This window comes from Schistocerca americana, chromosome 7, assembly GCF_021461395.2.
Source record: "Schistocerca americana isolate TAMUIC-IGC-003095 chromosome 7, iqSchAmer2.1, whole genome shotgun sequence".
Taxonomy (NCBI): Eukaryota; Metazoa; Arthropoda; class Insecta; order Orthoptera; family Acrididae; genus Schistocerca; species Schistocerca americana.
This window is the reverse complement of record NC_060125.1, coordinates 133,829,901-133,852,129: the sequence shown is the minus strand read 5'-3', so window position 1 is coordinate 133,852,129 and position 22,229 is coordinate 133,829,901. Positions and strand designations below refer to the sequence as shown.

General features: G+C 42.6%; 1 protein-coding gene across 1 annotated transcript in view; it reads right to left on the bottom strand.

Annotated features, from left to right (window-relative positions):
• Positions 1-433: 433 nt before the first annotated feature.
• LOC124622575 (myrosinase 1-like) overlaps positions 434-22,229 on the bottom strand; it is a 103,790-nt gene continuing 81,994 nt past the window's right edge. Inside the window, exons 9-11 of the mRNA XM_047148324.1 lie at positions 12,144-12,278; positions 11,950-12,056; positions 434-748 (exon numbers count right to left, since the gene is read on the bottom strand). Of these exons, the coding sequence (XP_047004280.1) occupies positions 622-748; positions 11,950-12,056; positions 12,144-12,278 (369 nt within the window). The 3' untranslated portion in view covers positions 434-621. The remainder of the gene's footprint in view (positions 749-11,949; positions 12,057-12,143; positions 12,279-22,229) is intronic.

Genomic DNA, 22,229 nt, shown 5'->3' with positions numbered 1-22,229 from the left:
GACTCCTCCAAAGAGGCTGGAAGTACTCCCGCCACCACAGCGGGGCTCTCCTTGTCCACTACACCTGTCATGCCGGCACAACTTACCTCCCCGTCCGTGCACTGGTATCCCAAACACTGGCAACACTCAGTTAGCAGAATGTGCATCCCGTCACCGACAACGAAATAAGTTCAACTCATTCTATCATTGATTCAAGTTCACACACAGGATTGGGAAATACGGGAATAATACTGATACTCTTCAGACAGAGATAAAATGAAGAAACAGACATTCTTCTTTCTCGAGGGCAACAACTACCGCAAAGTAGGGAGAGGATAAGATTAATTGTCGTGAAAGCGGCCTGATGGATCCCTTTCAAAGAGAGTAGCAATAATTGACGGTATAGTGCTCACATAGTCTCTGTTTACTAAAGGAATAAATATAAACGACTCAGTTTTGTTAATTTATTTATTTGTGCCATTTTAGTGATGAATATTTCAGACATTCAACAATTTTAAATATACTTTTTTCTCATAATTCACTTCAGCCATATACCAGTCTATAAGTATTTTCTGGAAAAAGTACTGCTCTGGAAGGGAGAAAGGAAGTTTGGGACTTAATGACTCACTGACTAGGATGTCATTATAGACGATACTGCTCCGGAAGCTGCCTGCTGCCGTAGACTTCCGCTATAAATGCGGCCGAATCCTTGGGCGTCCTCGTTCTGTTTGGACTGCTGAAATCCACCTCGTAGACTCCAAACTTCGCCCTGCATCAAAATATTGTTACATTACAAGTTTTGTTGATACTTGACATACACACACTGCGTAATTCACATAAAGCTCTGTGCATCTACGTCTATTGTCTACAAAGCACTACTTTGTGTTGGAGAGGGTATTTCTTATTGCGCCTTGAATAAACATTTCCTTCCGTTCTACTCTCGGACGAAGGGCAGCAAAATCTGTGCCCTCCCTGAAAATAGGGCGATTGTCGATGACATTAATTGGGCACTCAAATTAGTGCATATTGTCAACCGCAAGTACGTACTGGCCACTTCCGGGGCATTTGATAACAGCTGGTAGTCACCGACGTTCGGAAACTACGCGAAATGTAGGGTTCAGTCTGTGGGTCCGTCTGTTGTGATGTTTCCATAGAGCCTAACAGAAACGGACGGGAAACACACAGTGAGAGGATTATCGCATACGCTGATGATCTGTTGGCTGTGCTATCAGCAAACTCTGGAAGAGAACGGGAGACTAAAACCAGTGACATACCGCACAATATGGGAAGGTGGTGCCCGGAAAACAATCTCGGTGTTGCTCCCGACAACACAGTCCACGCAGACGATCAGAAGTGTTGTTATGAGAGGTCAAAGAAGTGTTCTGCTGAGACTATCAGGATCTTTCAGCACCATGTCAGTGGAAGTACTGTGCGTAGTGCTCGGAACATATCCGGTAGACCTAACAACCAGTCGGCGAGCTGCGCCATACTGGCTGCAGAGGGGCAGAAGATTTCAGGGACAAACGGCAACTGAAACAGTGGCGAGTGAATGCGAGGCAACGTGAGTGGCCAACCGGTGTTAAAGAGTGTAAATTTCATTCCTTTTTCCCCGACATCCGGAACTGGTTGAAAATGCTCCATACAGACATTAATCTAGAGCCAGGCAGCCTTGAAATGCATTTTTACACTAGCTTAGCGCTCGCTGCCTCGCTCGCGCATACTGTGTGGCCTGCAGATTTTTTTCTTATTTAATGGAATTTTTATGTTCTTCACAAATTGCAACACCTTCTAAGCTTTTCACGCTAATTTAGCATGATCTTTTCCGAATGTACACTAATAGACATTAAAATTGCTACACCACGAAGATGACGTTGTGCATACGCGAAATTTAACCGACAGGAAGAAGATGCTGTGATATGCAAATGATCAGCTTTTCAGAGCATTCGCACAAGATTGGCACCGGTGGCGACACCTACAACGTGCATGCATGAGGAAAGTTTCCAACCGATTTCTCATACACGAACAGTGGTTGCCCGGCGTTGCCTGGTGAAACGTTGTTGTGATGCCCCGTGTAAGGAGGAGAAACGCGTACCATCACGTTTCCGACTTTGATAAAGGTCGGATTACAGCCTATCGTGATTGCGGTTTATCGTATCGCGATATTGCTGCTCGCGTTGGTCGAGATCGGATGACTGTTGGCAGAATATGGAATCGCTGGGTTCAGGAGGGTAATACGGAACGCCGTGCTGGATCCCAACAGCCTCGTATCACTAGCAGTCGAGATGACAGGTATCTTATCCGCATGGATGTAACGGATCGTGCAGCCACGTCTCGATCCCTGAGTCAACAGATGGAGACGTTTGCAAGACAACAACCATCTGCACGAACAGTTCGACGACGTTTGCAGCAGCATGGACTATCAGCTCGGAGACCATAGTTGCATCACATACAGGAGCGGCTGCGATGGTGTACTCAACGACGAACCTGGGTGCACGAATGGCAAAACGTCATTTTTTTGGATGAATCCAGGTTCTGTTTACAGCTTCATGTTGGTCGCATCCGTGTTAGGCGACATCGCGGTGAACGCACATTGGAAGCGTGTATTCGTCATCGCCATACTGGCGTATCACCCGGCGTGATGGTATGGGGTGCCATTGGTTACACGTCTCGGTCACCTCTTGTTCGCATTGACGGCACTTTGAACAGTGGACGTTACATTTCAGATGTGTTACGACCCGTGGTTCTACCCTTTATTCGATTCCTGCAAAACCCTACATTTCAGCAGGATAATGCACGACCGCATGTTGCCGGTCCTTTACGGGCCTTTCTGGATACATGAAATGTTCGACTGCTGCCCTCGCCAGCACATTCTTCAGATCTCTCACCAATTGAAAACGTCTGGTCAGTGGTGGCCGAGCAACTGGCTCGTCACAATACGCCAGTCATTACTCTTGATGAACTATGGTATCGGGTTGAAGCTGCATACACGCCATCCAAGCTCTGTTTGACGCAATGCCCAGGCGTATCATGGCAGTTATTACGGCCAGAGGTGGTTGTTCTGGGTACTGATTTCTCAGGATCTATGCACCCAATTTGCGTGAAAATGTAATCACATGTCAGTTCTAGTATAATATATTTGTCCAATGAATACCCGTTTATCATCTGCATTTCTTCTTGGTGCAGCAATTTTAATGACCAGTAGTGTATTTCTTACCAAGAAGCGATTCTGATGGCTAGAGTCCAAGGTTTTTGTTAATCATGCCTTTCGCGTTCTTTTGGAGATATTTCCATAGTAACTTTCATTTCAAAACAAATTTTTCTCTATCTCTGACCGAGAAGGGAAATAAATACCAATTTTCATAAATTTAGTTTTAAAATTGTTTTAACGTAGCGAAATATTTTCTTAAAAATTTTCATACCCTATTCCACTTCCTTAGGGACTGAATTTCCAGAAAGACTGAAATCATATGTTATTTTTTTTATTTTCTAACCAAGAGGTCCACTGTCAGTTGTCATATATGTAGCCTTAAAATCCTGTAGTAGTTCTTTGGTAATTATTTATTTTCATAAAAACTTTCACCCACTATTTGACCGCAGTAGTGGTTGATTTCCAAAAACTCTGAAACGCGTATTTTTTATTTTCTGATTGAGAAACCAAATACCAGTTTTCGTAGTTCTAGTTTAAAAAATTACCTTAATAGCGACATACTTTCAAAAAGCCTTTCATTCCCTATTTCATTACATTAAGAGTGTAATTTCGGACAATCCCTTCTTAATCGATACCTACACTATAAGATTCACACCTTCTTCATCATCATTTATCATTTAAGACTGATTATGCCTTTCAGCGTTCAGTCTGGAGCATAGCCCCCTTATAAAATTCCTCCATGATCCCCTATTCAGTGCTAACATTGGTGCCTCTTCTGGTGTCAAACCTATTACTTCAAAATCATTCTTAACCGAATCCAGGTACCTTCTCCTCGGTCTGCCCCGACTCCTCCTACCCTCTACTGCTGAACCTATGAGTTACTCGGGTAACCTTGCTTCTCCCATGCGTGTAACATGACCCCACCATCTAAGCCTGTTCGCCCTGACTGCTATATCTATAGAGTTCATTCCCAGTTTTTCTTTGATTTCCTCATTGTGGACACTCTCCTGCCATTGTTCCCATCTACTAGTACCTGCAATCATCCTAGCTACTTTAATATCCGTAACCTCAACCTTGTTGATAATGTAACATGAATCCACCCAGCTTTCGCTCCCATACAACAAAGTTGGTCAAAAGATTGAACGGTGCACAGATAACTTAGTCTTGGTACTGACTTTCTTCTTGCAAAAGAGAGTAGATCGTAGCTGAGCGCTCACTGCATTAGCTTTGCTACACCTCGCTTCCAGTTCTTTCACTATGTTGTCATCCTGTGAGAATATGCATCCTAAGTACTTGAAACCGTCCACCTGTTCTAACTTTGTTCCTCCTATTTGGCACTCAATCCGTTTATATTTCTTTCCCACTGACATTACTTTCGTTTTGGAGATGCTAATCTTCATACCATAGTCTTTACATTTCTGATCTAGCTCTGAAATATTACTTTGCAAACTTTCAATCGAATCTGCCATCGCAACTAAGTCATCCGCATATGCAAGACTGCTTATTTTGTGTTCACATATCTTAATCTCACCAAGTCAGTCTATTGTTTTCAACATATGATCCATAAATAATATGAACAACAGTGGAGACAGGTTGCAGCCTTGTCTTACCCCTGAAACTGCTCTGAACCATGAACTCAATTTACCATCAACTCTAACTGCTGCCTGACTATCCATGTAAAGACCTTTAATTGCTTGCAAAAGTTTGCCTCCTATTCCATAATCTCGTAGAACAGATAATAACTTCCTCCTAGGAACCCGGTCATATGCCTTTTCTAGATCCATAAAGCATAGATATTTCGAACCTTCTTCAAATTTTAAATTTGTATCCTTTGCGATGATGTGTCAGTCAGTCAGTGAGACAGGACATTGCCTTTTCAGGGTTGCCACAAGTTTCCCCAAGTGAAATTCCCTGTTATTATCCCGATTTTCAGACAAGTTTTAGCACTTTTCCCTGACGATTTCGAGATCTCAAGGGTGAGTTAAGACGTAAGTTGACAATATGTATTTGCAGTTGCGGTACAAGTGCAGACGAGAAAATATCTAAAAAAATTGCAAGTAGATGGCGTTTCCTGATGTGAGCAAAAATTAGTATTAACATCAAAATGTTTTGTAATGAACTGTTTGTAGACGGAGAAAGCAAGCCAAATGGTATATGTACACGCCCGGGTTCCCGGGTTCGATTCCCGGCGGGGTCGGAGATTTTCTCTGCCTCGTGATGGCTGGGTGTTGTGTGCTGTCCTTAGGTTAGTTAGGTTTAAGTAGTTCTAAGTTCTAGGGGACTTATGACCACAGCAGTTGAGTCCCATAGTGCTCAGAGCCATTTGAACCATTTGGTATATGTATTCCATTAAGACCAGGGTGTTATTTCGTTTCAGTAAAACGAAATACATTTGTTGAGAAAAATACGCATATCCTTGGAGTCGCAAGACAGACCTGAAATTCTTTCACTGAGTTCAGAAATAAGCTCAGAAAGAAGTAGGCCTCTTGAAAAAAGTGTATAAGGCGGGAAAGAATTGTGCAAACCAACACTGTAGGTTACCGCCAATAAAATGTTGGTTGTACTATGTTTGTTATTGTGAGTTATTACCCACTATTATTTTACAGGTATTGTGTGATTTTTCTTTCGAGAAGTATATGAGTACATACCATACAAACCGCCAGCGGCTGGCACGATTTTCTTCTTCTTATCAGCCATACTTTCTAACATTTAAACTACTTTTGACGTGCCAAAATGTACTAGAACAAATAAATGTAAAATGCCACACTGTACAACGTACTTGCGGTGAGACAGTCGCGAGTCCTGAAATCCATCTTCCATGCCCTCTGGCCTGTTGAGGCGCACTGCAGTCCCGAGTCCAAGGACAAGCCGTGAAAATCCGCTGGATTGCGCCACACACAGACAGATCCGGCCTGCGGGCAGGTCGGTGAGACTAGATCCAACAGACAGGGCCTACGCGTTAGTGAGAACCAGATCAGCAGGGTCGATCCATTACAGGTACCCGCAGAAATGGCCTGCGGTTTTGGCCCGTCGTGGAAATCCACTCGTGTGGCCAGAAATTCACGAGCCACAGACAAAATGTTGATGGAATGTGACAACGGTGATCAATCCATGCAAAAGCTAACTTTTGCAAATACTCTGTGAGCAGTAATAACGAGAATAGGTAGCAACTCACCGTGAAGATGATTGCTGGGCTGCAGGCAGGCACGTAGAAAAAACAATCACACTCTCACGACTAAATTTTCAGCAATAGCTTTTGTCAGAAAATGAGAGCACACCCATCCACATAACCACTGAGCCACAAATCATGCACATATGACCGCCATCTCCGGCAGCTGTCTCTACAGTCTCTGAGAATCAGATCAAAACAAACCACTCCTCACGACTCCCTGCCTCTCATCGGCGGAAGGCGTTCGATACAGTTTCGCACTGTCGCCTGATAAACAAAGTAAGAGCCTACGGAATATCAGACCAGCTGTGTGGCTGGATTGAAGAGTTTTTAGCAAACAGAACACAGCATGTTGTTATCAATGGAGAGACGTCTACAGACGTTAAAGTAATCTCTGGCGTGCCACAGGGGAGTGTTATGGGACCATTGCTTTTCACAATATATATAAATGACTTAGTAGATAGTGTCGGAAGTTCCATGCGGCTTTTCGCGGATGATGCTGTAGTATACAGAGAAGTTGCTGCATTAGAAAATTGTAGTGAAATACAGGAAGATCTGCAGCGGATAGGCACTTGGTGCAGGGAGTGGCAACTGACTCTTAACATAGACAAATGTAATGTATTGCGAATACATAGAACGAAGGATCCTTTATTGTATGATTATATGATAGCGGAACAAACACTGGTAGCAGTTACTTCTGTAAAATATCTGGGAGTATGCGTACGGAACGATTTGAAGTGGAATGATCATATAAAATTAATTGCTGGTAAGGCGGGTACCAGGTTGAGATTCATTGGGAGAGTGCTTAGAAAATGTAGTCAATCAACAAAGGAGGTGGCTTACAAAACACTCGTTCGACCTATACTTGAGTATTGCTCATCAGTGTGGGATCCGTACCAGGTCGGGTTGACGGAGGAGATAGAGAAGATCCAAAGAAGAGCGGCGCGTTTCGTCACTGGGTTATTTGGTAACCGTGATAGCGTTACGGAGATGTTTAATAAACTCAAGTGGCAGACTCTGCAAGAGAGGCGCTCTGCATCGCGGTGTAGCTTGCTCGCCAGGTTTCGAGAGGGTGCGTTTCTGGATGAGGTATCGAATATATTGCTTCCCCCTACTTATACTTCCCGAGGAGATCACGAATGTAAAATTAGAGAGATTAGAGCGCGCACGGAGGCTTTCAGACAGTCGTTCTTCCCGCGAACCATACGCGACTGGAACAGGAAAGGGAGGTAATGACAGTGGCACGTAAAGTGCCCTCCGCCACACACCGTTGGGTGGCTTGCGGAGTATCAATGTAGATGCAGATGAGGCAGCTGCTACTCTAGCGGCAAGCTGAGGGGAGTGGTAAGAAGCGGAGAAGCAGTAGGGATGAGAGAGTAGGGAAGCGGCGCATGTTCTCAGAAGCACCCAGCCAGCGGCGGTGCGTGTCACCTCACTAAACAAACCATTTCATCTACTGGAACAAAAACGAGATTTTTCCAGGTTTTTTTCAAATTTCCTTGATATTTCCCTGACTTGTTTGAAATTCCCTGGTTTCCAGAACCTGTGGCAACCCTGCTTTTATATTGCACACTACACATGTGCACCCGATGAACTAATTTTGCACATGATAACATCTACGAATCCGTAAGGGACCCAGACAAATGGCAATATCTGAACAGATCCGTTGACGCTACATCACTTATACTATATGCCAAATACATAGAAACAAGACCGTACAGAAGAACTGGACAGGCAGTTGCCCGAGGAGAACCTGATCCGTGGGAAATACCCGACACGGACCAGGAACGAAAGCACTAACTCTGACAATGACAGTTTACAACCAATGAGCGATGCAGTGGAAGCAATATTGGCAGACTGGCGGCTAACACCTGCCAAATAAGGAGATACAAAGGACTAACGTCTGTAGACTGTAACTAGCTTTAACCGTGCCGAGGTATGCCCCAAATACGCACGTTAAATGTGTAAGAGCTATAGTACAGAAGCAGTACCACTAGGAACCTAACTGGTATCTGGCCGGCCGCTGTGGCCGAGCGGTTCTAGGCGCTTCAGTTTGGAACCGCGCGACTGCTGCGGTCCCAGGTTCGAATCCTGCCTCGGGCATGGATGTGTGTGATGTTAGGTTAGTTAGGTTCAAGTAGTTCTAGGGGACTGATGACCTCAGAAGTTATCTCCCATAGTGCTCAGAGCCATTTGAACCATTTTGAACTATTTTGAACTGGTATCTAAACGAAATAGGCCAACCAATACTTTGAACGATACAAGTACTTGCATTAAATTAGAATAGAACAGTTTTGGAATAGAATCGTGTAGAAGACAGACTAACGGTAGCGACTCCACGCCCTTTCGGAGATGCTTCTTTACAGTCAGTCAATCACTAGGATTAGAAATCAGTATGCCACGCAGAGGTGAGCGGATCGAAGTGTACTACCGAGGGTCTCGCGTTTGGAATGGCACCGGTGGTGGGAACACACATTCTATTATTTTTCTTTTTTCCATCCTAATCAAAAAATCTTTGCGTTTATTCTTCCAATATGTCGATCTAAAGTAATTTTTAAATTTTTATTTAATTATAAAATCATTACTGTATACAAGGATGCAACAAAATCGTCTTTTGTACATTTTTTTTAAAAACGGTGGTCTCGCGGTTAAGGCGCTCACTCAGGAACCGCGCGACTGCTACGGTCGCAGGTTCGAATCCTGCCTCGGGCATGGATGTGTGTGATGTCCTTAGGTTAGTTAGGTTTAAGTAGTTCTAAGTTCTAGTGGACTGATGACCACAGAAGTTAAGTCCCATAGTGATCAGAGGCATTTTAAAAACGGTAATGCAGAAAATAGTCCATTTAGTTACCTAGGTAACGGAGCATCAATAAAGTTAAATGTAAATAATTGTACGTCCAGTGCCCCAGTGATCTCTACTTCGCTTATATAGGCTGTAAGAAAAAGGTATGTCCAAACTTTCAGGAAATATTCCTGACACGTAGAAGAAATAAATATATTGTATGGACATCATTTCTAAGTTAGAGCTAGGTTTCTACAATTCTCCAACACATTAATTATGGGGAATACACAGGAAAAGAACGTATCGCCACAATGTGAAACGCCATTCTAAATGAAATGTTCAGAATGCCCTCCATTAGCAAGATACGTCAACCCGCGGCCGCACTGAATCCCTTATTCACTCCTATAGCCGTGGAGAACTGTGCATTGTTTCACAGCCTTTTACAAAACGGGCACGAAGACTCTGTACATCTTGTACCGGGCTTCCGCACGCAAGAGCTTTCAAATCCCCCCCACAAATAAAGGTCTTGTGGTTTTAGGTCCACTTCTACACATCCGTCACGGAACGTGTTATGTGTAAGCGTACGAACATTAAAACTGAAATGAGGAGGAGCTCCATTGTACGCGACGTACGTGTGTCACCCTTCTAAAGGCTCATGTTCTAGGAGAACAGGTAGAGTATTCTCTAAGAAAGCACTGTAGGTTCCTCCGTTGAGTGTGGGTGAAAGAAAATGAGGCCGTAACAAACAATCAACAATGGCGGCCTAAACGTTGACAGAAAATCTTAGTTGATGATTGGTCAACATTATTTCGCGAGGATTCTCGACAGCCCACAATAAGGAATAGGAGTGGACCAAAAATTGAACCTTGTGGGAGTTTCTTCGTGATTTCTCCCTGGTCATTAAATTTTTTTCCTCTTCCAACGTATTTTGAAATATTCAGCACACCATTTTGCTTTCTGTTTGTTAAGATTGTTTCAAATCTGTCATTTTCCCCTTGATTCATGTGATTATGAAGAGGAGTAGAAAATGAACTCTGACATGGAACTAAAGCGTTTCTGGACTCACGTCCATACACGTTCTATTCCTCTATGTGTAAGAAGTGTTTCCTGAAAGTTTGACCATCGTTTTCTGTGCACTTTTCAAAAATAAAGCACACGTTCTAGTTGGGAACTTGAGGAAAAACCATACGTTTTTATTTTTTCTGGGGTTACTCTGACAGAAATTTCGAGATGTAGAATAGAACCCTGCAGTATTCTCGAGTACTGTGACTTGAACAACAAAGCTCGTACACCAAGATCGAATCTTTACGTGGCTAAAACCCGATAAAAATCCACAGTGCATTAAGTTACGTTTGTGCCGAGCTTGTTGTGGACCGTAGTACAGTTTCAAGTTGGGTTAATCGTTTTCGTAGTGGTCGCATGAGTATAGACGATAATCCAAGACCCGGAAAACTAAAAACTTCAACAGATGAACGACGTGTGAAACTTGCGACAGATGCTCTTGAAAGAGGTCGCAGTGCGACTTGTGAGGAATTCTCTGAAACTACGGGAATTCTCCAAACAAATCTTATGACAAATGATTAGAAGACGAGAAAAATTTCTGTGAGATGGATCGCACACTGTTTGACTGCCTAAGAGAATCAGAAACGCCTGGTCATTGTAACCTTTCTCAAACAACGATTCGACGGTGAAGGTCAAGGATTCTTGTGTCGAATTGTCGCTACTGATGAAACGTGGGTTAGACACTCTGAATCGGAGTTGAAACCACAGTCCAATGAGTGGAGAGCTTCAGGTTTTGTACGTCCGAAAAAATTTCGAAGCGCTCAATCGAAGCTCAAGGTTCAAATGGTTCAAATGGCTCTGAGCACTGTGGGACTTAACATCTGAAGTCATCAGTCCCCTAGAACTTAGAACTACTTAAACCTAACTAACCTAAGGACATCACACACATCCATGACCGAGGCAGGATTCGAACCTGCGACCGTAGCGGTCGCGCGGTTCCAGACGAAGCACCTAGAACCGCTCGGCCACACCGGCCGGCCGAAGATTAAGCAAATGATGACTTTTGCTTATGATCACCAAGAAATCGTCAAGACAGATAGAGTTCCATGTAGAGTAAGTGTCACAGTAGTGTACTATCGTAACTTCATGCAAAACCTAAGCATAAAAATGCACAAGACCAGACATGAGTTGCTCAAAGCTGGGCCACTCCTTCATCACGAAAATGCTCGCTCGCGTATCAACACGTTGTAGCCCAAACATACGGATTGGAAGTGTTTCCGCATCCTGCCTATAGCCCGGACAAATTCCCGAAGTTGTTATCTTTCTCTGGAAGAGATTTCTACCGCCGTTACCCGAGCCATTCGACAGATGAACAGAAGTGGTGTCCTGGATGGAGTAATAGAACTTCCGAGGCGTTGGGATACACTCATAGAGAAGCAAGGATACGATATTGGACTGTAAAGAGATATTGCAAAAAATGTGTAAGCAAACAAAAAAATAGTATTCATTATTTGCGAAATTTCCATCGTACTTTCTTTCCTGCGTCACGTGGCCGTAACCCCGTCAGGCGGCATTCAATATGGACATAAATTAATAGCGCACTTCCGGGTGTACAGCCAAGTAGTTTCAGTTTTATGGATTTTGCGCATAAAATGGGGTCAAAAACTCGACGGAAAACCCAGAAGTGCACCATTAATTAATCACGCCGAGAAAACTAAAGAAATCACAGTCGTAATAAAGTTTTGGCTCATCAGTGTGCGTTCAAAAATGTTATTCTTTCATCCTCCCCTTCATTCTAATCGCACAAAAGTCGGCAGACATACAGTTAGTGCAAATCTTTTTATTTAGCAGTTTCTAAAGGTTACTCACGTGAATCCTGAATCCCATTCCAGGACGTCCATGAGAGACCATAATGTGTACCCGATCACTGGAACACCGTCTAGGTTCACCGCTTCCAGGAGGGCGCCCAGAAAATCCTGAAAATAGTAAATTAAAATACTTGTAACCAAAATGAGTTTACGTACTCAAAAACATGAGTTATATAGCGTTGATACTTTGCGGCCCGCAAAGTAATTTATCCTGGTAACGTCGTTACGGCCACCTAAATCTTTCAGACCATTCTCTGTTATAATAATCGGGTATCCCGGATATTCGTTAGCAATCCAGTTCAATGATCTTCGAAATCCCGAGGAATCTATCTGAAAATTAAAAAAAAATCTTACTTGTACTTATAATTTCTCCATTTACCACTCTTTTTTAAGAGAAGTGTGCAGAAGGCCAGCATCAGCTTACTTCTTAAACTCACACTCTGTCAACAGTTCTCTCTCTCTCTCTCTCTCTCTCTCTCTCTCCTCCTCCCTCCCACTGTTACACACACACACACACACACACACACACACACACACACACACACACACTGCTTATTCTTCATATTTTACTGTGCATGCTTTAACACATATCGATCAAACGAATATCAGAGAATACCAATTTGGGAGCGCACTATAGAATGATCCCGCAAAATTCTGATTTAAAAACAATTTTGTTTATAACTGAAACAAATTGACGTTTTCCGTTGACATTGGGTGTTGCATGAAAGACATGACAAGCCATAATTGTTTGGACTTACTCAAACTACATAATTCGAAACCAAAATTGCAAATATCTGCTGAACCACCAGAGAAAATGTGCCTGCCGACTCTTAAGAGAGACAATCGGTAGATCGAAAACATCACTTCAGACATGGGGCTCCCTTGTCTAGTGGTATAGTTTATCGTTTCTTTCTACTATGTATCGTATTTTATAAATATCTTTTACTGTTTTTATTTTATGGTTTGGCTGTTCATTCCATTTGATAATGCACCAGAATATACTTCTCTGTACACTATCTATAAGCAATGTGCGTTTCGGCAGATTACACTCACTCCCCTTTCACAGTATTGGCTTTCCTATGAGTGTACAATATTTTTTCCTGAAACCATGGTGCTCCTCACTGAGGAAATGTTCCGACAGTACTTTAACTCTGTGTGTAACTTTAGCGTGTATTTTCTATGGTACGTTCAGCAGGGTTACACCTCTGTAGCTTATAGGATGAACACTTTCACTTGTATGGAACATCGCTTATATTAAGACGTTTTTCATTCAGTTGGTATTCAGCATGTCTCACACGCATATATTCAGTATTCTCATACGAAAGCATCTACCTTTCACTTACTGCGAAGAGTGTTTCAGAAGTTCGCTATTGATAATATCGGTACCAGGGCTCTTCTTATGTGTCTTCGGCACAATTTCTAACGGGTCAGTTGGATGTAGCCATGTTAGTTGTAGTCCGCACAGTGGAGTTTTCTTGTTCAGAAGGACAGAACCAAAACTGTGTATAATGTTGCAGCAACGTATTTTCAGGTACACTATTTATCTGTGTAGTGTTTTTCCCGTCTTTTTTAAAAATGTTTCTGCATTATCAGAAACCAATACCACACCCTCAAGGACTGTGTTCAGTGTCACCAGGGTATAAATTGTGCAAAACTGAGGGGCTGTATGCTAACGATTCATCTGTCACGGTCATCGGCGATCAGACGGCGCCCAGAGGTTTTGATGATGTTTTCTGTACCTTTGTAATTGTATTCTCATGTTATAAAATTGTAATTGACACCAGTTCATCAAATTAAGTAACTTGTAAGCATTCATTTGAGTGCAGACATTTCTGTTGGTCATAGTATATGGACAATATGTGAGAAGTTGGGACTGTTAGTGTTTGCACGTGTGTTAATAATTCAGCAAGGGACTGGATCACAGCATTGCCGGTTCTAAGGACAATTGCAAAAACTTTGTGCATGCACAAGTGGTGGTTATGGACTTGCTATATTGTGCGCAAGACTCTTCGATGGTGATTGTGCACCTGCACAGCCGCAACAGATGGATGCTTGCCGTCTCTACAAGGACTGCAGTGGGTCTTCACCTTTGATGGCCCACCAATACCATACTCTCTACAAGGACTACAGTGGGTCTGCTCAAAGTTTGGTATGCAATAGTTTAGTGTCAATAGCTTCTGAAGAAGGCCAAATTATTTTGGCTGAAACCTAGGTAAAGATTGGTTTCTATTTGCAACTGAGGCTGACGTGTTATATTTTTAATGATTTTGGGCTGAGATTATTAGACTACGAAACTAAAGATTCTCAACTGAATATGCAATTTATTGTGGCATGCAAGCAACGACTCATTTAAAGACGGAACATTTTTATTGTCTTTTTTTGCGCTGATGGGGCCTATCTCTAACATAGAGGTCTGTGCAACTTAAGATATTCGCGGAAACAGGGAAGGAATATTATGTTGCTACTGTTCTTTCTAAAGTTCTCGCATGATCATGATGCTCGTCATTCATTCTCATTTTACTGGAAATGCTTTGACTAAAATAGCAGCTGACCTTAGTTACTGGCACTATTTGATTTTGTCCAGAACACGCGATGAAGTACTAATAATGTTGGGCATGGGTCTAAGCAGACAAAAATATACTCCAATTAGGCACATATAAAATTTATTACATCCTACTAAATTCTTCACATGCACTTATTTGTCCTAATATGAATTTCAACAAGAACGATCATTTTTCAATGACTGTGCAGCCAATACCACGTTGGAAGTCAAGGCGGTATGTTGGAACTCACCTTAGTCGATCGTTATTGGAAAATAATCAGAAATTCACACGAGACACATGATTTCTGCACCCAAGCTCAGTTGGTTGTCGTAAATTAACGGCTCTTTTAATTACTCACTCATGTGGATCGTTTTCGGTTTTATTACAAAAGTAAACCTCATGCGCATTTCCTGTTTGAACCTAATTTAGGACGCTGGTGGTCGAGTGTAATTGCAGAACTGCTCACGTGGCAGCGTGAAGACAGTGACCAGTAGACCAGAAATAAAAAATTAGCAAAGAGTTTCACTCCCAAGCTTACTTAAGTATTTCACACAATTCATGCTCAAAATGCCTAACCATACAGCGTGCTATGGTCTCTGCTATCTTTGTGATACTGTGGCGACCACAAATTTCTATCTAACGCACAGGGTGAGCCCCATTCTACAAAGATAATTCGTTTAATATTTGGCGAACTAATTTACGTTAATCATTAAAGGAAATATAATTGATGACAGAATTCAAATAAAACCAAATGTGTTGAAGGCACCTCGAGGTTGCCTTTGTGTTATTGGATTCTATTGTGCTCCGTGCTCTCGATAAAATATGAAACATCTAACCACTGAATGTGCCTGTAAAACTACTACAGCAGGTGGTCGCCACATAACCCTGACTATAATTTCGCTGAAAAAGAATGGTTTAGTAATCTTAACAATAAGGTACCTCATCCCCTTCAACTTTTGCAAACTACGTGACGGACCCATCACAGCTTCCGCCTGCGCTGTAGCCAGACCAGGAACTGGATGCCGAAGCGTCCTTAACGGTCACTCCGCTCTTCCCTGAGGGGTAATGGGACGGGTACCCCACCAACCCTCGAAGACTCTACAGGTGTGTCTTTGTCAGGTCCATACAGGAGTTAGACATTCACCAAAATCTAAGTAAAGCATGCATCTCTGTCCTACAGCTGTTCTGCAGACGTATCCACAATAAAACAATTCTATACTTTACAGCAACATAACGAAGATAATGTAAAAGAGGTACATAACGAAATAAAAAATGAATGAACACATTGGCGTACATCCCTTTTGCAGAGGCTTACTGTACCGTACTGCACTTGCAATAATGATTAATGCGACGTATAAAATCACTGCCACAAGGTACAATGTGACACGGTAAGGCGGAACCACTGGTTTCGTCTCAAAGTTCCGATATGTGTTTAAGAAGTACTCAGTCATTCAGGAGAGCAATGGAATCAGGTGTGCGTAACTTAGTGTCCAAATGACTGTCACTCCGACTGAACACCCGGGATTTGCCGGTCATCGTGAGCGGCCGCCTCACCATACGGCTACCCGTGCACGGCTCACGGCATGACCCAACCTTCCATAAGTCGTCGATGATGCGACTACACCCCGAACTCTTACATCCATTACGTATATTCCCGCACGAGTGAAACATTTTACTTGAAAGTCGCTTGCTCGGTGTCGGCGGATGATTCGTATTCATGCATGCGTTTCCAAATGAACTCTGGATCGTGATTCAGAATAACAAGGCACTGCAATATCGTATTTACCCGCAGACACCGGCCAAGCGCTTTTAGGGTAAAATGTCTCACCTGTGTGGGAATATACATGGATGTACAAGTACAGACACCTGGTTGACGACATTTGGAAGTTTGGGTGTGGCCGTGAATCGTGCACGGATAGCCAAATGGTGAGGCGACGACTCGCGATATGCGGGAAATCCGGGTTCCATTCCGAGTTCGGCACAAATTTTCACTGTCGTCATTCCATTATACAGCTGATGGTTGTCCATATTCGCAACTGCGAATACATTTAATGTCTTTCACACCGGCTGTTGTCGCCACAGTGCCTGTTCCTTTCGAAATGCATGCATTGAAAGTTTACCGCCTATCCTCCTTGCCTAGGGACGCCAGATGAAAGTTGATGTCGTCAAGCCCTGAATGAAAATTGCGCAACGGATAACTGGGGAGGGGAGCTTGAGAGCGCTGCCTAGAGACCGTGCCCTTTCTGTACGATACTAGGCAAGGGGCTGGAGGGCTCACACGTTGATGTCTGGGTACCTCCATTCTATAGCTTTTATTTTAAATAAATTCCTTTAACTTGACTTCTTTGTCATTTTTAAGGTATGTTAAAGATTGATCACAACTGATTACGTATTTATTTTAAATATTATCACTCGATTTTACAGCGATTGCAGCAATTGTTCCAGTTTACAGATATTACAATTTTCAACTTATAGCTCGGGTATATTATATACTAATCTGCACGCACATTTCTATGGGCAATACGGAATTGCGTTGGCCAAATGTATACCACCAAAGTCTCCCAATATTTTACATAGGACATCCACTATGTGAGGAGGATAACGGGCAAACTGGGGATGGCTCTGAGCACTATGGGACTTAACAGCTGTGGTCATCAGCCCCCTAGAACTTAGAACTACTTAAACCTAACTAACCTAAGGACATCACACACATCCATGCCCGAGGCAGGATTCGAACCTGCGACCGTAGCAGTCGCACGGTTCCGGACTGCGCGCCTAGAACCGCGAGACCACCGCGGCCGGCCAAACTGGGGACCAGATACATTAACACAGGGGGTCAAATTTCCCAAATTAACGAGATCATTCATTTCCTTACACCATCCGAAGCTGGAAATAAAAGAATTAGTACAAATATTCAAATACCTCTCTTCCATGCGTGAACATTGAGACAGACGCACTGAGGGCACGTCTGCTCACTTACCCGTCTTCTGTAACAGTCCGCGAATATGGCGGGCACCCGGAGGTCTTCCTGGGCCCCGGTGGAGGGGGTGGTCGAACCACTTGGCCGTGACCAACCTCTCCACCCCAAATCTTGTGACACTGGAAAGTCTTTGACTTTTACCTGCCTGTGCTGTCTCTCTGATCCCCTACCCAGGAGTAAGGTTGGCACTACTATACTACAGAACTACTTCCCAGAAAAGATTCGGCCACGCTTTACGGAAAGGTATGAGGAGGATTAGGAAAGTTCATGTGCAGATTCACATTCACGTACAAGAAATGCATAATACACGACACATATAAATACTTATTATGAAGCCTGACACATTTCTTTCCACCCGTCCACATGGGTTCTGTTGCACCCGCGGCCGGCCGCGTCGTGTAATAAAATTGGCTGCGGAGCCGCCTCTGTTTCTATTTCCCGGTGCGAACGAGCAGCGAAACCTGCTGCTTATAGAGCGAAAACTACTGTACCGTTTCATCATGTCCAAAGGAACTTTGCATCGTAATTCAGAATAACACAGGCACTGCAATTTCGTATCCTAAATATAGAATACCTGATGTGTGGCTGGTATCGTTTGGTGGTCGGCCATTGGCTTGTAAGCAACGTTTTGACAAACTAAATAAAGCTGGATTTCATTTGTGGTGGTAGTAGAGATTAAACAGTGTGTTTCTGTTGTTGGAAGAAATCCATAGGTTCAACATGCTGTGTGGTTTTTCCTGCTGTTTTTTTACGAAGGGTAAAGATTTTGTGGGTAGTATTTGTCAGCACATAAATGCAAAAATTACTGGAGTGGATGCAGCAGATATTAAACCCCCATCATACCGTATCTTCAGAAAGCAGCATCAGAATGCTGTGTGACTGTGAGAGCTTCTGACATCGCTTGCCTGTGAAAATATGCTTCTGGGAAGAAATGAGGGAGCTATTCCTTTCATTCAGGCATACCACAGTCCGCGATAAATTTGGACCTTCTGTTCCCTCATGTTCTGTCTCAGAGATCTGTTTCTGATAAGCGAACAACGGTTTTGTTGAAAATGCTGTTATTTTATTATTTATGTTTTGCACATTGTCAATAGCCGTAGTGGAAAATCGTTAAAATATATTCTATTTTTCTTTCCTACATCAGTCACACTTAGATCTGATCTTGATATGATAGCTGAGATTACACCATGATCTTGACACTTTCTTCGGAGAGAAGCAGTGACCAGCAGTAAAGAATCGCAATTTTAGTGTCGAAACGTAGAATTCCCGAGGTCCGAAACACACTCATCATAAAATTTCAAAAATGTTGACTTATTATGAAATGCACATCATAATGATAGAGGCATCTATCTTCCATGTATATAAACCCACTATTTCATCTAGTCATCAATGCAATGTTGCTTTACACGAGAATGTTTTATTTGACCAAGTGTGGTTTGCAACTTGTCAGTGTTGCCATTTCATCAGATATTGAGTTAAAGGTGGTAATTGAAACATAGAATGTATTGCATCGTAGGAAGGTTCAGGTGACTCAAATTGAGTGGTAGCGCTTGTCCAACAGTCTGTCATACATAGAGAGCCAATTAATCAACAAGTTCGAGGCAGACCAAATCAATGCTGAAGTTTTCTCCAGCAGCAGCAACACCAACAGCAGCCACATTAGTGTCTCATCAGTTACTGTGTTTGCTGAAACAGCACCTGAACTGTTGGGCTCAGGGACAACACATAGTGTATTGTTCAAAAAATAGTGCTGGAAACATTTATACGTTTATCTGTTGCGACAAGTTTTGCCGCTGACCAAACATAACAGGTAAGTGGATATGTGAGAAATGTGTTCAGTGACACTGCGCGAAGTGTAGTAAACATTGTGTGTGTGTGTGTGTGTGTGTGTGTGTGTGTGTGTGTGTGTGTCACAAGTTGGTCAATCTCATCACTGCACACAAGCAGGGCTACAAACAAGCTGAATTTAAATCATATAAAAAATAATTATTTGATAATTATTGGAATATGTCTGATGGTTCTGATGGAAGAAAATTGAGCATGTACGAGGTTCATTTGGAAAGTAAAGAATGTTCTTTTCTGCAGAAAGTTTTGATATAATCAAACGAAATTGTGTTTTACATACGATTTGATACCGAAGCTACTTTTCACCGTTCAAATTTAGACACTTGTACCGTTTTACCAGGTATACTATCCCTTCTGCATACTCTGTTGCCGCCCTTTTGTTGAACCAAATTCGCCATCACTTCCGTAGTGTTGTCCATTCAAAAAATCCTTCAAATTTTGGAAGGTGTGATAATCACTTTCGGCTAAGCGAGACTGTATGGCGCGTATTAAACATTTCCCACTGAAAGCGCTGAAGCAGGTCCTGCGTCACTCCCGCTGCACGCGGACGTGCGTTATCGTGATGGAGGACGACTCCACTGGTTAGCATTCCGGGCCGCTTGTTTTAATGGCGTTGCGAAGTCATTCAGGCGGCTGACAGTAGGCCGCTGCATTTGTGACCTCGCCTCCAGGCATGTTAGTCGATGAGCAGGACACGCGCAATATCAGAAAATACCGTAGCCATAATTTTTTCAGTGCTCAAAATTTTTCTTGTTTTTTTTCGGTTTCGTTGGGGATTGCTAATGGTGCCATTCCACTGATTGGTGGTATGTTTCTGGTGTGAAATGTAATAGTCAAGTCTCATAACGAGTGACTATGTGATCCAAAAATTCATCATCATCTGACAAATTCGAGGAAACCACTTGGCACACTTTTTATAGCCCATACCTACATTAGCAGTCTTGTTGAACACACTTCTTGCAAATGTCTGACAAGAATGAATGCCGTCCACTAATTGTGAAAGGCCTGTTGTTGTTGCGGTCTTCTGTCCTGAGACTGGTTTGATCCAGCTCTCCATGCTACTCTGTCCTGTGCAAGCTCCTTCATCTCCCAGTACCTACTGCAACCTACATCCTTCTGAATCTGCTTAGTGTATTCATCTCTTGGTCTCCCTCTACGATTTTTACCCTTCACACTGCCTTCCAATGCTAAATTTGTGATCCCTTGATGCCTCAGGACATGTCCTACCAACCGATCCCTTCTTCTAGTCAAGTTGTGCCACACAACTTCTCTTCTCCCCAATCCTATTCAATACATCCTCATTAGCTACGTGATCTGCCCATCTAATCTTCAGCATTCTTCTGTAGCACCACATTTCGAAAGCTTCTATTCCCTTCTTGTCCAAACTATTTATTGTCCATGTTTCAATTCCTTACATGACTACACTCCATACAAATACTTTCAGAAATGACTTCCTGACAGTTAAATCTATACTCGATGTTAACAAATTTCTCTTCTTCAGAAACGCTTTCCTTGCCATTGCCAGTCAACATTTTATATCCTCTCTACCTCGACCATCGTCAGTTATTTTGCTCCCCAAATAGCAAAACTGCTTTACTACTTTAAGTGTCTCATTTCCTAATCTAATTCCCTCAACATCACCCGACTTAATTCGACTACATTCCATTATCCTCGTTTTGCTTTTGTTGATGTTCATCTTATATCCTCCTTTCAAGACACTGTCCATTCCATTCAACTGCTCTTCCATGTCCTTTGCTGTCTCGGACAGAATTACAATGTTCTTGGCGAACCTCAAAGTTTGTATTTCTTCTCCCTGGATTTTAATACCTACTCCAAATTTTTCTTTTGTTTCCTTTACTGCTTGCTCAATATACAGATTGAATAACATCGGGGAGAGGCTACAACCCTGCCTCACTCCCTTCCCAACCGCTGCTTCCCCTTCATGCCCCTCGACTCTTATAACTGCCATCTGGTTTCTGTACAAATTGTAAATAGCCTTTGGCTCCCTGTATTTTACCCCTGCCACGTTTAGAATTTGAAAGAGAGTATTCCAGTCAACATTGTCAAAAGCTTTCTCTAAGTCTTCAAAATCTAGAAACGTAGGTTTGCCTTTCTGTAATCTTCCTTCTAAGATAAGTCGTATGGTCAGTATTGTCGCACGTGTTCCAACATTTCTACGCCTATCCTCTTGGATTTTTGTTTCATTCCTTGCTCTGAGTCCTTCATTCACCACTGAGGGCAGGCCCGAGCGATCTCCGTCGTGAACATTTTTCTGCTCACCATGAAACATGGTATACCACTTTCAGACTGACACTTCATTCTTCACACTACCGTAAATCTCAGTTTTTTGTCTATAAATTTCGATGGGTCCGAATTTTTGCGCATTTAAAAAGCGGATAACACTGCATACCTCACACTTGGCGGGATGGTCAGTTTTGCCACACATTTTAAAGTCGCACAGTTGAGCAGTAAGCAACCGTATTTTCTCGTGGCTTCCGCCAAATTGAAGTAGATGAGTACCAACGTTGGATAATTCAAGTCTATGAATCAAAGCAGAATTCGTAGTGGACGTTCTTGTCAAAGGTCTTGTGGTAAACTGTTCACAGTCCTGAGAACTGAAAGAATAGGAAAAGTGTCACCCAAACATTTCAGAACACATACATTTACGTGCTCGAGTAAACATGCTAGCATCATTAGACAGCATGTTGAACGCAGTAAACTGCGCCTTTTTTCTCTTATCCTTTTTATCTTGTTTTCTTCCTAGGTGCCAAATAACAACGAAAATTATTTTTCTCGTCTAGTAATTCTGACTTTTTCACTATTGAAATAATTTTCATAAAAACACGTTTATCTATTTACGTTGTTATTTATTCACGTGCTCGAGTAAACATGCTAGCATCATTAGACAGCATG